The 13,634-nt window shown below is 35.9% G+C and overlaps 1 protein-coding gene across 1 annotated transcript in view; it reads left to right on the top strand.

Annotated features, from left to right (window-relative positions):
* PLCZ1 (phospholipase C zeta 1) overlaps positions 1-13,634 on the top strand; it is a 35,955-nt gene that overhangs the window by 6,140 nt on the left and 16,181 nt on the right. The window contains exons 2-5 of the mRNA XM_045510382.1: positions 3,645-3,876; positions 7,501-7,702; positions 10,293-10,437; positions 12,636-12,785. Coding sequence (XP_045366338.1) covers positions 3,645-3,876; positions 7,501-7,702; positions 10,293-10,437; positions 12,636-12,785 — 729 coding nt within the window. The remainder of the gene's footprint in view (positions 1-3,644; positions 3,877-7,500; positions 7,703-10,292; positions 10,438-12,635; positions 12,786-13,634) is intronic.

Raw genomic sequence — 13,634 nt, 5'->3', positions numbered from 1 at the left:
GTCCTAATTCTGTTTTCTAATGTGTACTATCAGAATGACTAGCAGTAGAATTATTTTAATATGTCCTTTTGTCCTCGTGTATTCCGTCATTCATTTAAACATATAACCACTAGGCTCTTACTCGAGTATAGGTCCAGTATTAGGAACTGGGAATAAAAAGAATAAAATCTCTACCTCAATGGGCTTCATAGTCTTAAGGTAGAAGATTTATTTTAAAATTATGCAGAAACACTGAATGGGTTGTTCAGTAAAGTTCTTTTGTAATGCCTTGTAAGGAATAACCACTTAATGAACTTTTTTTTTGGAAGCAGGAGAAAAGTTGCTTCATTACTTTTATTTTATGTTGTACATTGTAAATGATTAATATGTAACATTTTAAAAAGCTGTAATATTTCCTGCAGTGGGGCCTGAGATTCTACATATTTTCTGGAATATGTTTTAAAAAATGTCTTTTCCTACTCTCCCTAGATTTAGGGAGACATTTATTTTAGCTCCTTTATCCAATTAAATGAACATATTTCACCAGAATCATAAAATTGTTTAGGTGATAGACCAGGTCCTGAATACCTCAGCCAGGCACTCTTGTAAGTACTAAGGGTACAGGAAACAGAGGACAGGTTTGTCTGAGATGGTTCTAGAAGGGATGTAGGAAAAAAAAGATTTTTATTTCAGCGCAGCACACCCTGGAAGAGAATTATCCGTGGGAGGGCTATTGAATGTGACCTGGGGAGGACACAAGAAGGGTAAGGGAGAACTCGTGGGGAGGGACACTTTTTCAAGGATTGGTAGAAATCAGTAAATTAGGAAATAAAAGAAGGGTATTCCAGACAGAAGAAACAGCTTTTACAATACCAAGAGATAGCTTGGTATTTATACTGTAATTAATTCAGAGCACGGAGCATGTGAAGTTCAAGGAAGAAGAGGGTAAGGGCAGAAACCATCAGTGAATATCTTCAAGGGTCTTGGATGCACACAGTAGTTTGGGTTTTGTCTTGAAGACAAAGGGGAATCACTGAGAAATTAGAATTGAAGGGATTAGAATTGAAGGGATCAGACTTGTATTTTACACAATTTATTTCTGCACATATACTGTTAATACGTTAATGATGCACTGGATTTGGTTTTTTTTTTTTTTTTTTTTTTCTTTTTTTCTTCCCACTGCTTGTCTGTGTGGTTCTGGAGTTAGTTCAGGCCCTGGATCACCATGCCTGTGGGGCTGGGGACAGTTTACATAAGATTTTTGATCTTCAGTTTCCTCCTGCTGGTGCTTTGTGAGTTGTGGCTGCTGTATGTGCCTCAGCTATGAATCTCTCTTGCTAGTCAGTTTTCTTCTTCCTGCATCTCCCGCTGCTGATGCTCTGTTCACCAGGCCTTATCTTTCCTTTCCTTGTTACTTACCCCCCTGTTACCTTCCTTTTCCTTCTGTCTTAAATTAAAATTCCCATCGAATTCCCTACTGAAATTAGAATTCCCATCTTCAGCGATCCAATTCTCATCTAAAGTGTGTGGTTTCTCTTTTTTTTTGGTAATTTGGTTAGTTTTGACCCTTCATTTCCTTTGGGTTTGATCAGTTATAACAATTAGTTGGAATTGTGGGATTTTGTTTCAACTTTACATCTCTAATTCTTTCTAGTATCAGATGACAACTTTGATCTTTAGGGAAAAACAAAACAGAACAAGCTACCAGAGGACATTCCAGATGGTCAAATTTATATCCTGCTTGAAAGAAACAAAACTTTCATTACTGAGCGGATAAAGCATATCTTATTTTATGCCACTGTTCAGTATGATGGTAATTTTTAATTCATAGAATTTTATATGACAAAACTTTTCAGCAATTATAGGCACACTTTGATTTTTACTGACTTGCTCAAGATCTTTATGATAAATTATGAGCAGGATGGTGCCAACATTAAAAAAAAATTTGATTCTTTAACATTGACTTATGTGGACCTCAAAATCCAGAATTTAAAAACAGTAAGTTGAACTTCATGGCCTTTTAAGATTATTGATAATGTGAATTATTTTAAGATTATATAATTTTAAGGTGCTATTCTATGTAATGTATCATGAGCTCTGGAGACACATCTTCTCGTTGACAAACTCTGATCCCAGCCTCTCCCCCAAGCTTATCTCCATCTCGTTCCCACTTAGGGCTTCGTTCCAGTTCCTGCTCCTTCAAGCTGCTCCGTGCGCACAGATTCATGCTCCTCCTGGAACTAACCTTGGTCTCTTCCTACTTGATTCCCAGCTCAGACCACTTCTTGGATCAGATCAAACCCTCTGGTGAACTTTTCCTTACGAAGTGAAGAGGTCGTTTCCATCTGTTTAATCCTCTGCTTTACTCCTAGGCTCCTATAGTTAAATTTGTCAAAAGATTAGACACCAGGCTGGATGCTGTGAGGGAAGCAGACATAGAGAAGACAGGACAATGCAGTGGGATCCAGTCCTCAGAGCAGCCTGGTAACACAGGCATTGCTGTCCGTCCCGTTCTGCAGATGAAGAGCATGAAGCTCAGAGTTTAGTTTACATGTGCAAAGTCCCCCACACTCTGGAGCTAGGAATATAATGTCAGCTCCGTCCATCTACAAATTGTCAGCTTTTCTCCACAATACAGTGGCTCTTCAGCACATGATCTTTGTGCTTAAGCTGTTTCCAATGTAACAGGAAAATTAAAATATAAATAGCCTCTTTGGAAATGAAATGTCCTTCTAAGATGCACTTCCTATGCATCGACTTTTTATTTGTAAGTGATACTATAGTTCTACTGGTGTTTCTAACTCTCCTCAACTCCAGGCATTCTTGACTTTTCTTCCTTGTGCATCTAAAATGTTAATGTGTTGAATCTTTCTGACTTCTCGCTTCATAATTTTACTGACGCCTGTCCTTTAGTTTCTACTCCGCACCTCCCAGCTAGATGGCATCTTCTCTGTTCCCCTACCTGCAGGTCTCCATGTCTTCCAGTTGGTAACACCCAACTAATTGTACCAAACTGCTATGTTGCTAGTCATTTTCCTATTCAGAACCTCACAGTGATTCTGTTACTTTTAATAACTGGACCGGTCCACTTTCTTGTCTCTTATCTCATTAAGTTCAAACTTGAATTTTCCAGAACAGCCAGGTGAATCCACTTCCTTGTGGAAACCTGCCTTGTGTGTCTCTGTCCTGAATCCTTCAGTGATTCTGCAGATTCCACTTCCTCAAGGTATTAAAACTACCTACTGCAGCTTCTGTATTTACAGTGATCTTGAATGACTGATTTATTCTGACATTTATGGTGCGGGCTGCATATTGGTGACACAGGATTATGTACTGTCTGGCATGGTTTTAAGAAGGTAGTCAAGTAGAGTAAAATAGAGAAATGAAATGTGCAGCTGAAAGATAACCTAGAATCCTTATCTTCTCCCATATCGTTTTTCACTCCCACTGTGACCACTGACTTTTAAGTGGTGATGATCTGCTAACCCTTCGCCAACTTTGGCATCTCTTCATGCAGTTTTATATATTTTATCTGAAGTAAGAATTTAATATAACTTCTTTCTAGTATAAGTCGATATGTATATATTACACAAATACTCTAACGTTTTCACTTTGTGTATCTTTTATATTCACAATGTGAGCCCACCAGTCATTTTCTTTAGTAGGATAATGACAGGCTGAAGCAAGGAAGAATCACCATAGAAGAATTTAGAACAATTTATCGAGTTATTGCACACAGAGAAGAAATTACTGAGATTTTCAACACGTATTCTGAAAACCGGAAATTTCTTTTTGAAAAGAATCTGGTCGAATTTTTGACACAAGAGCAGTATGCACTCAACATTAATCAAAGTTTTGCTTATGAGATCATACAAAAATACGAGCCGATTGAGGAAGGTATGCTTGCATTTCAAAGTTTTATTAAATATTTATATGCCAAGTTTTTTTTTAATGAATTACAGTTATCAAATTCAAATTTTTGACTGGGTCAGATTTCTTCTGGGTAATATGAAATATTGGCAGGTTTAATTTTGTATTTCATAGACTGTAGATGTGTGTTTTAGAAACCTGCATCGTGTAACCATGGCATCTTTTCTGCTTCATTGTCCAGTTCCTTTCTTTTCACTGCTTCTGTGTATCTCTCAAGTGTTCAGAGGTGAGCTTAGGCAGGGAAAGCAAGATGAGAATTCTGTTACATGAACTGTAATGGAAGAAAGTGTCTTCATAGTCATTAATAAAATAGAAACCCCGGTATAGGCAGTTTTCCAGTTTTATATGCTCTATTATTGAAATAATATGAATATGAAAGTAGCTAAATGAAAACAATTCTAGGAAAGAAATAAAATGTTACAAAATCACTAATTTCCCTGTTGTTTAGACACATAATTGTCTATTACATTTCATAAACATTTAAAGAATTTTGCTTTTCTTTCATTTTTGAATGCAGTTATCTGGTTTTAGCTAAATGATCATTTTCATATAGTTTTTGATCTCTGTCTCTTCTTTCAATGGGCAAAACATTTCCATTCTTTTCACTTATGCTCGTCTTTAAATTTTAAAAAAAGTAATATAATAAAATATTCACATAGTTGCACAAGAACACTATTACAGCATACTGTTTAACCCTACAGAAATTAAAAGAATGGCTCAAAATATTTATTTAAAAAGGGATGTATGAAAGTTCAAGTCCTGCATTTGAAAATTGGTTTATGACCACCAGTGCTTAACAGATGGCAACATGGGTTCTGACAAAACAGAACTTGTTCCTTCATTGAGTCATACATTCATTCTTTATTCAGATATTTATTTGTGAAAACCAAGTATGATTCTAGGGGCTGGGGAAACAGTGGAGAGCAAGGAAAACTAGGTCTTATATTCCTTTTGGGGTTTGGCCTGAAATGGACAATAAATAATTGAACATATAAATAGATAATTTCAGGGAGTGCTATTACTGTGAAAAAATTAAAATAGAGAAAGTGATTGAGAGTAGACAGCCCAAGAGGTCTAGCTCAGGTTGGGAGTTTAGGAGAGCCTTTGATGAGGATGAGACGTTTGCGCTGAGACCTAAGTGATGAGAAAGAACTAGTCATGTGACAAAGTGCAAGAGGGCTCTGAGGTTGAGGGAAGAGAAGTGCTGGACCTGAGTTGGAGAATTTGAGGGACAGGAGGAGGACGGTGTGGCTGGAACTTGGAGACTGAGGGTGAGAAGAGTTTGGAGAGATGGGCAGGGATCAAATCATGTTGGCCTTGTAGGTCATAATTAAGATTTCAGTTCACGATTCAGTGCCACGTAAAGACTTCGGAGGGTTTTAAGCATTGTAGTGATGAGACTGAAGGTAGTGCTAGTAAGAGTTTGATCTGATCACTATTAAAACTTCTGCAGGTTTGCAAAAAGATAAAGAGCTTACAACAGAACATAAAACAAACTCTTTAAGTGCATGTGATGAGTCCAGCTGACTACTCCTTTTCTTTCCATAGCAAAGACTTTCTCTAAGAAAGCAGGAATTGAATTATGTTCTGGTTCAAGCTCTTTATGTCAGTGCCACCTGGAAACAACCAGTGCGCAGACAAGCACTTCTAGTGGCATGATTCCCAAGACTATTAAAAAAAAATTACTCTGGCCCTGCTACCTGCAGGTGGTAAATTAAAAGATACAAAGGGATAATGAGAGGTGCCAGTGACGTCTTGGAAATGTGTTTGCATTTGCACCATAGTATTACACTGTTCATCCATTTCATCCTGTGAGCCTCCCTTTGCTTCATTCAGATAGTTTCACACATAGCCAAGACCTTGCTTTAAATTTACATGGTTATTGATTACTTTAGAGACTTATTAAGGCCAATTTGGATTATGATGTTATAGTCTCCAATGCTGCCAGATTCTCAGTCTCATCCCACATTGATACATGACATGTACTAAATTAGGAAAACCTCATTTTATTTTAAAAATAAAAATCCATGAGATTAACTCTTATCTCAGTCTGGTAGTTTTTAAGGGCACGAAATGAGTTTGTTTTCTATTCCATTACCAAAGATATTTGCTTAATTAGTCAATAGTTCAAAAGGGCTATAAACCAATCACTGCTTGCTCTGGGACAAAGAATATATTCATGCAAATCATAATTATTACAATATATGATGCATTTGATCCATACGCTCCCTTGGTCCTAAATTTGCATAACTCTGAAATAGAGAGTTTGCATGCCTATAAACATTATATATATTTTCTTCTAGCTTTCATTTTTTAAACCAAAATTGTAATAGCATTTTGAATGCTGGCTTTTTCATTTTTATGATGTCATAAACATTTACTTATGTCACTATATATTTTTTGATACATTATTTTTAATGGCTGCTTAGTATTGTATTATATTTTGAGATTTAATTTGCTTCTTCCTCCCATTTATTTTGCTTTTATAAATAATGCTAGTGTGAGCCTTCTTGCACATCAATCTTTGTCTGAGTCTCTATTTCTGTAGAATAAATTCCCAGAGATAAAAGTCTTTGCCAAGGATCACTCTCTATTCTAAAGGGAATACTCACACCAGACTTTTAATTTGAGGCAAACTGCATTATCAACAACAAAAACAACAGTAACTAACATTTATGGAGCTAATTATAGAGCTAATATGCAGGGATGGGTGTTAAGATTAGCACCATTCCACAGACAGGAAGAGATTAGCCAACATGCCCACCACATAACAAAGGATTTGACCCAAGCTGTCTGATTCCAGAGCCAGTGTTCTGCTTAAGTAATTTTCGTATATATTATACTGAGTATGAAAGTCCATAGATAGTTTGCTAAAGATGATAATATGCAAATGACTTAGCAATTCTACGCGTAGGAATCAACCAACAGAAACAAGTACATGTTTGCACTGAAAGACACTTACTGGTGGTTTATAGCAGAACTTTCTGAAACAACCCCAAATGGAAATGATCTAAGTGCTCGTCAAGAATAAACTTGGTGAACAAATTGTGGTGTTGAACAATGTTGAGCAAAATAAACCACTAACAAAATACATACTATATGAGTTCATTTATATACAACATGAAAAACAAAGAAAACTAATCTATGTTGCTAGAAGCCAGACCGTTGAATACAGTTGGTGGGGGAGGGTGGGGACGAGGAAGACTGGAAAATGAGCAGGACGCAGCCTTCTGGGGGTGGAGGGGGGTGGTGTCATGTTCTGTTCTTTGACTTTGGTGCTAGTTACCTACATATTTAGCCTGTGGAAATTCATGGATCTATGACATATGTGCCTTTTTTTGTATGGATTTTTAAAACATTAAAAAAAATCAGAGATGATTGAATATATAATGTACTTAAAGGTTGGTATAAAAGAACTAAATATAAGAACATTAGAAAAATTTATTTCCAAAGAAAAACTAGAAATAGTATTAATATTAATTGTAAATGAATATGTTAGAAATATATGCTCTACTACTAAGTTTTGAGGTGGGATGTCATTGTTACACTACTGATGATATTTCTGCATTCTTTTAACTTATTTTTTTATAGTTAAACAAGCACACCAGATGTCATTTGAAGGTTTTACAAGATTCATGGGTTCATCTGAATGTCTGCTATTTAATACTGAGTATCAAAGTGTTTATCAAGATATGACTCATCCATTGAATGATTATTTTATTTCAAGCTCACATAATACGTACTTGATATCTGACCAGTTAGTGGGACCAAGTGATCTCTGGGGATATGTAAGGTATTTATTTTGATTTTTAAATCCATTACATTTTAAAACACTGGTAAGTTCCTGGTGGTGTCTTCTTCAATAAGTTGTCATTCACAGTAAAACAGGCTACGCGTGTTACAAATACACACAGGGAAGAGGAATTTCAGTTTGTGTATATCTTGGATACCAACCCTTGGGTGGTTACATAATTTATTAAGTGTATTATTATCATACACTTCCCTTCTAATCCTGTCTGCCGATCTTTTCTCCCCAGTTATTGTCCTGCTGAAGTTTCCTGAATAATTCCGATACTTTGTATAGGAAAAGATGTGACAAAGCCTTTTAAAATCTTACTTAGCTAATTAGAACATCCTAGATTCTAAAGAAATATGGTTAAAATTAATTCCCAGATATCAGGACACAGTGCTATAAGTAAAACCAACATGTAGAGTAAATTGTATTATGTGGCACTTACAGATAATTTTATATATATATATGTATTTATATGTCAGATGATTTGCATAGATTAAAGGCAGTCGACGCTGCATCTTTAATTTTGCATTCCACAGTGCATCATACTGTTAATGCCAGTTTAGTCTTCAGCTTCAGTCTTTTCTGTCAGCTAGGGAAACAGTGGTGAGCAAGATTTTAAAGCTGCTCATTTGTTCATGAGACTAGGCAGATCATAAGCAGGTAAACAGATCGATATTTTCAGGCGACTCATATGGAGAAGATGAACAAGGGTAACATGATAGAAAGCAATTGTGGGGTGAAGGGTGTTACTGTAATTGAAGGGTCAGGAAACGCTTCTCAAGAGGCAAACAGTTGTGGTCTGAGTGATGATAAGGAGGAAGTTTCAGATCTGGTGGGAAGGGCATGCTAAGCAGAAGAAATAATAAGTGCTTGGCATGTTCAAATGAGAGAAAGATGGCAAGCGTGGGTGGAAACAAGTAAGTGGAGAATGAAGGGAGGAGAGTTTGAAGAGGTAGATGGGCTCAGTTTACGAGGGTCTTAGAGACCATGGGGAAGAAAGTGGGTTTATTCCAGTTGCACTGGGAAGCCACTGGAGGGGTTTTCCTTCGGATAAGATTACACTTTGTGTTAACTTTTTACTGCGGAGCAAAGACTGCTGGTACAAGGGCAGAGCTAGAAGATGCTTTGGGAAGATATTGTAGCCGTCCAGGTGGTAATGATTATTTAGATGGTGAATTTGTGGGGCAGCAGTTGAGATATGTGGTTAGATTTGAAATATTTTAAAGAAGCAGAGCCAACAAGGTGATTTACCAGGTGATTTGAAGAGAGGTATGAGAGAGAGGACTGAGATTTTTGGGCTGATAACACAGGGTACAATGACATTGTGGACAGAGATGGTGAAGCCTCAGAGAGGAGGACTTTGTATGGTGTGAGGCAAAAGCAAGAGTTCCATGGTTGCCGTGTTCAGTTTGGGATATCAATTAGCTATCAAAGGGCTGGGTTGGGTATGTGTGTCTGGGATTTAGAGGAAATATCCAGATTGGAAGAATAGAGTTGGAAATCATCGGCTTATAGGTGATACTCAAAGCTACGTGATTGGATTACTAAGGAAAAACCACAGATAGAAAAGATACCGTATAATCCCATGATTACATCAAAGTTACAAATTAATATTGCTTCTCCAATTTAAAATCTAAGTAAGTACGTAAATCCACAAACTCAGGAATAGATCATTTAGAATCAGGTAAGGATTGCCCAATTCATAGCTCTACTTTCGTTTTAGAAATTTCTATTCAAACCTTATTATTTTAATTTTTTTAAAGAGAGAAAATATACATTTTAAACAGGTTGATTTAGAGAAACAAAATTACTTTTGATTTCCAAGAAAATGGTCCACCTATGTGAAAATTAAATGTTTAATTGTATTTCTTCCTCTGTTTCTTTACCCACTTGTGGAAGATACACTCAAAATGCAAGTCTTTTGAAATTTCTCTACTTCTGAGAGGTAGTATAGTGGAAGGATTGCCTATTAATGTTTAAGCTTCTGGTTCTGATCTTTCCTCCTTTCCCTCACTTGTTAATTAGGTGACAGATAATAACTTTTTTGTTTGTCAATTTTGCTCATCTTTAAAAGAGGATAACTAAGATTAACTGCATTGAATACTTTAACCCATGAAAAGCCCCTTAAACTTGTTTAAGTGGAGAATTTCTTTACTGAGAGAGAAATTTTCATTATTCATTCCCAGATTTTATTATTCATTCATATCACTCAATGTGAAATAGTGAAATGTGGTGACCTCAACACCACTGCTGGGGGAGAGACAACTTTCTCTTCAGGTGCTTTGGAGTAAAAGGGGTTGGCATGACCCAACGAGATCTGCTCAAGTCATTTTTGCTGCGGACCAAACCTCAGAAAATGCAATTAAAATAAGCGATTTGGTAAAAGTTGGCTTGATCTAAGGATAAAATTAAAACTATCTAGAGATATAGCAAGAATCAGTACTATTGAGTTTGTTCTCCATGAAAAATTTTCTTCCACAAAACAGCAGAGGGTTTTAACTTATTCGTAGGCAGTGAAATCCATGTGGTATATTCTTAAAGGTTAATCCATAATCCATGAATGACTATTTTGTTTAAATTTTGCTAGTGCCCTTGTGAAAGGATGCCGTTGTCTGGAAATCGACTGCTGGGATGGATCACAAAATGAACCTGTTGTGTACCATGGCTATACATTCACCAGCAAGCTTCTATTTAAAACTGTTATCCAAGCGATACAAAAATATGCATTCATAGTATGTGCATATCTTCGTTAAATTATAGTTATTTAAACATAAGATAACTTGTTTGTTTCAATATTCTGTAATGCTTGGCCTTCGTTTAGATCAGTGACATTTCAAGTTGGGAGTTATGATCCATGAGTAAGCAGTGGAACCCATGTAGTGTATCATTAAAGTAGATTTATCAAAGTTAATATCAGGCAGTAAGGTGCATGTTGTTTCTTGTTTAATTGTGTAATATATATTATATGAGTGTGCATATACTGTGTCACAATGTAAAATATATTTCTTACCATGCATTATGGCCAACAAAGTCTGAGAAATACTGGTCCATGTAATAGTAAATATTTTACCAATATTCAAATAATTTTCTTTCAAGAAACAAATGTCAAAAATGTCTTATCTCAATTTTGGCATTTTTTATGACTATAATGCCAGCTACTTACACAGCAAAGGATGTTTAAAAGTTGACTTTGGATTTCAAAATTGTTACTAAATTTATTACAGTTACAGATTCAAAGATCTAATTATTTCTAGAACCTCTAAATTCAGCTTAGTCCTCCTCTATAAACTGAGCAGGTTTTAACAGTCACTCAAGTTTGAGTAATGTTTGGTCCCATTACATGCTTGGCTAATTAAGCACCTTCAGACATTTTAAGTTGTTTTTGTAAACTTAGTATATTTGATTCCTTTCTTAAGTACTTCAAGTGTAGTGTATTTGAAGAGATTTAACAAAATCTTATTGAGTACTTAGTGAATATCTAATAAATTAAAATTAAAAATTTGATAAACCTACAGTTCTCCTAAATAAGTCAATAAGTTATCCATAAACATAAACATCGCTTAAAAATCAGACATTGAAATCAATTGCTCCATTATTTATTAGAAAAAGAGTATAAAATAATAAATATTCACAAGATAGAAATATAAAACATGAAAAATTTCTATCTTAATATAAAACATTGATATATGGCATTGATCCTCTTAAACACCCAATTTCTGATTATTTCTAAATTTATATCTCTATCCAAACTTCTCCCTTGAATGCTACACCGATATAGACCCCTCCCGATTTGGTTATTTCCACTTGCATATTTAATAGGTATGTTTAACTTAACATGTTTAGACTTGAGCTCCAGCTTGTGTTCCTCTTCTTCCCAGTCCTGCTTTTCCTGTGGTCTTTCTCTTCTCAGCAAATGGTAACTTTTATGTGCTCCAGCCTAAGTCATTGTTGTTAACTTCAGCCAGTGAAACTGATTTTAACATTTTGGCCTTCAGAATTGTGAATGAATAAATGTCTGTTGTTTCAGGCAGCCAAATTTGTGGTAATTTGTTACAGCAGCCAGAAGAAATTAATATACTCATACATTAATAAGGCATAATGTTGTATGTGACATAATATGTAACATATGACATATATATCAAAGGTCTATAATAATGCAGCAAACGTGGCAATTCCTTTTCTTGTTTCTAAATTGATAAATCTGTGCCCTGATAATTATATATGGAAACGAAATTATATAAGGAGATTCCCCAAATGAATGCTGTTCACTCTTCCGTGACAAATTTCAAAGCTTCAGTGGTGTCTAAGGGCAGAAGATATCTTTGTAGGGTCACCTTTACTTAATAGGTGCTCTTTAGTATTAAAAACTGGAAATATCTTTATCTTTGTTTCTAATTATAAAATAATGAGTTTTGATTATGGAATCTAAAACGGAAAATGTAGAAAATGAACATTTTCCCTAACTTATCAGTGCTAAAGTTATTCCGTCACATTAAAAAATACCTAAAAAAAATATGCACTTTAAAAAATAAAAATACAGAATCTTACTCTTTGGCAGCTTGTTTTTCTTCATAAGACTCTATCATAGATGACTTTCTCAGTAGTATATTTAACTACCTCCTTTGCAACAGACCTGTATCATTCCTTTGCATGGGTGTGCCATAATTTATTTAAACAAGTACCTGCTGTTGGATGCTTTGACTGTTTCGTATGCTTCTAGTGCAAATAGTAATACTTCTCCTTTTTATACAGATTTAATGTTCCCTGTGTTGTCAGACGTAAGAGTATTGTCACTCTAAAGAGTTCTTAATTATTTTGCAAAGGTACTGAACGTTAGAAGTAAAGGTTTAAAATTGATTAAGTGCTTCTACTAATTGCATTGAAGTTATTGAGTCCTAATGAATAACTGTAGTAATGGTTAATTTTTTAGACCTCTGACTACCCAGTGGTGCTCTCTTTAGAAAATCACTGCTCCCCTGCCCAGCAAGAAGTGATGGCGGACAGTTTGCAGTCTGTTTTTGGGGATTCCTTGCTTTCGGATACGCTTGATGATTTTCTAGACGAACTACCTTCACCAGAGGTAACATTTTGTCTGAGAGGCTCAGGTTGAGGAAAAAAGAAAAAGCGTGCCACTGTTTTACTGGCCCATGAAACTGGGCTAGAGATCAAAGAAAAATGCTTAGTTTTGATTATTTATAGAGGTGTATTTTGCAATGTGTTTCCTAGGAAACATTCCCATGAGCATTTAGGTAAATCTATTTTGATAAGGAGAATACATAGAGATATATATAAAAACACACATTTTAATTGCGCATCATATCCCATGAGTTCAAAATTTCAAGTCAGTTAATATTAGGCCCCAGGAATTTAGTATGTTCTACAGGCCAAAGAAAGAGGCAAAGAACTAGGCTGTAAATAGAGCCCCTGCTTAATACCTCAGCTTCTGGGTGGTGGGTTCCCCCTTTTTTAATCTGCTCTTTTCAATGTTCCTGTCTCTACAGGCCTCTTTCCATCTTCAGTTGCCCGTACTCAAGTTATTTGGTTTAAAAAAAAAAAAAGCACCCCCACTCTACCCTCAGGATTTCACTTTCCTCTCCAGCCATCTTTTTATTTTACTATCCCCTCTCTCAGTCTACCTCATCAGGCTTCCTCTTCCACCTGCACCAAGTATCTCGCTGTGGTCCTCAAAAACTTTCCTATCGGTAAATGCTAACGCATCTATTTCAACCTTCCTCTGACTTGTTACCTTGACAGCATCCAACCCTGTGGGTGTCCCCTTCGTGTCCCTGAAACACTTCCTTCTGTAACCCCGTGTTCTTTAGGCTTTCCGCACTCCTCTCTGGCCACCTCTTCCTGGTTTCCTCTGCCGCTCCGTTCTCCTCACTCCAAGTTTGATCAGGTGACAAAGGCGCTTTTTTCCTTTTTTGAA

Source organism: Camelus bactrianus, chromosome 34 (genome assembly GCF_048773025.1).
Source record: "Camelus bactrianus isolate YW-2024 breed Bactrian camel chromosome 34, ASM4877302v1, whole genome shotgun sequence".
In the NCBI taxonomy this organism is placed as follows: Eukaryota; Metazoa; Chordata; class Mammalia; order Artiodactyla; family Camelidae; genus Camelus; species Camelus bactrianus.
The sequence above is the reverse complement of the archived record's forward strand: the minus strand, read 5'-3'. Positions and strand labels throughout refer to the sequence as shown.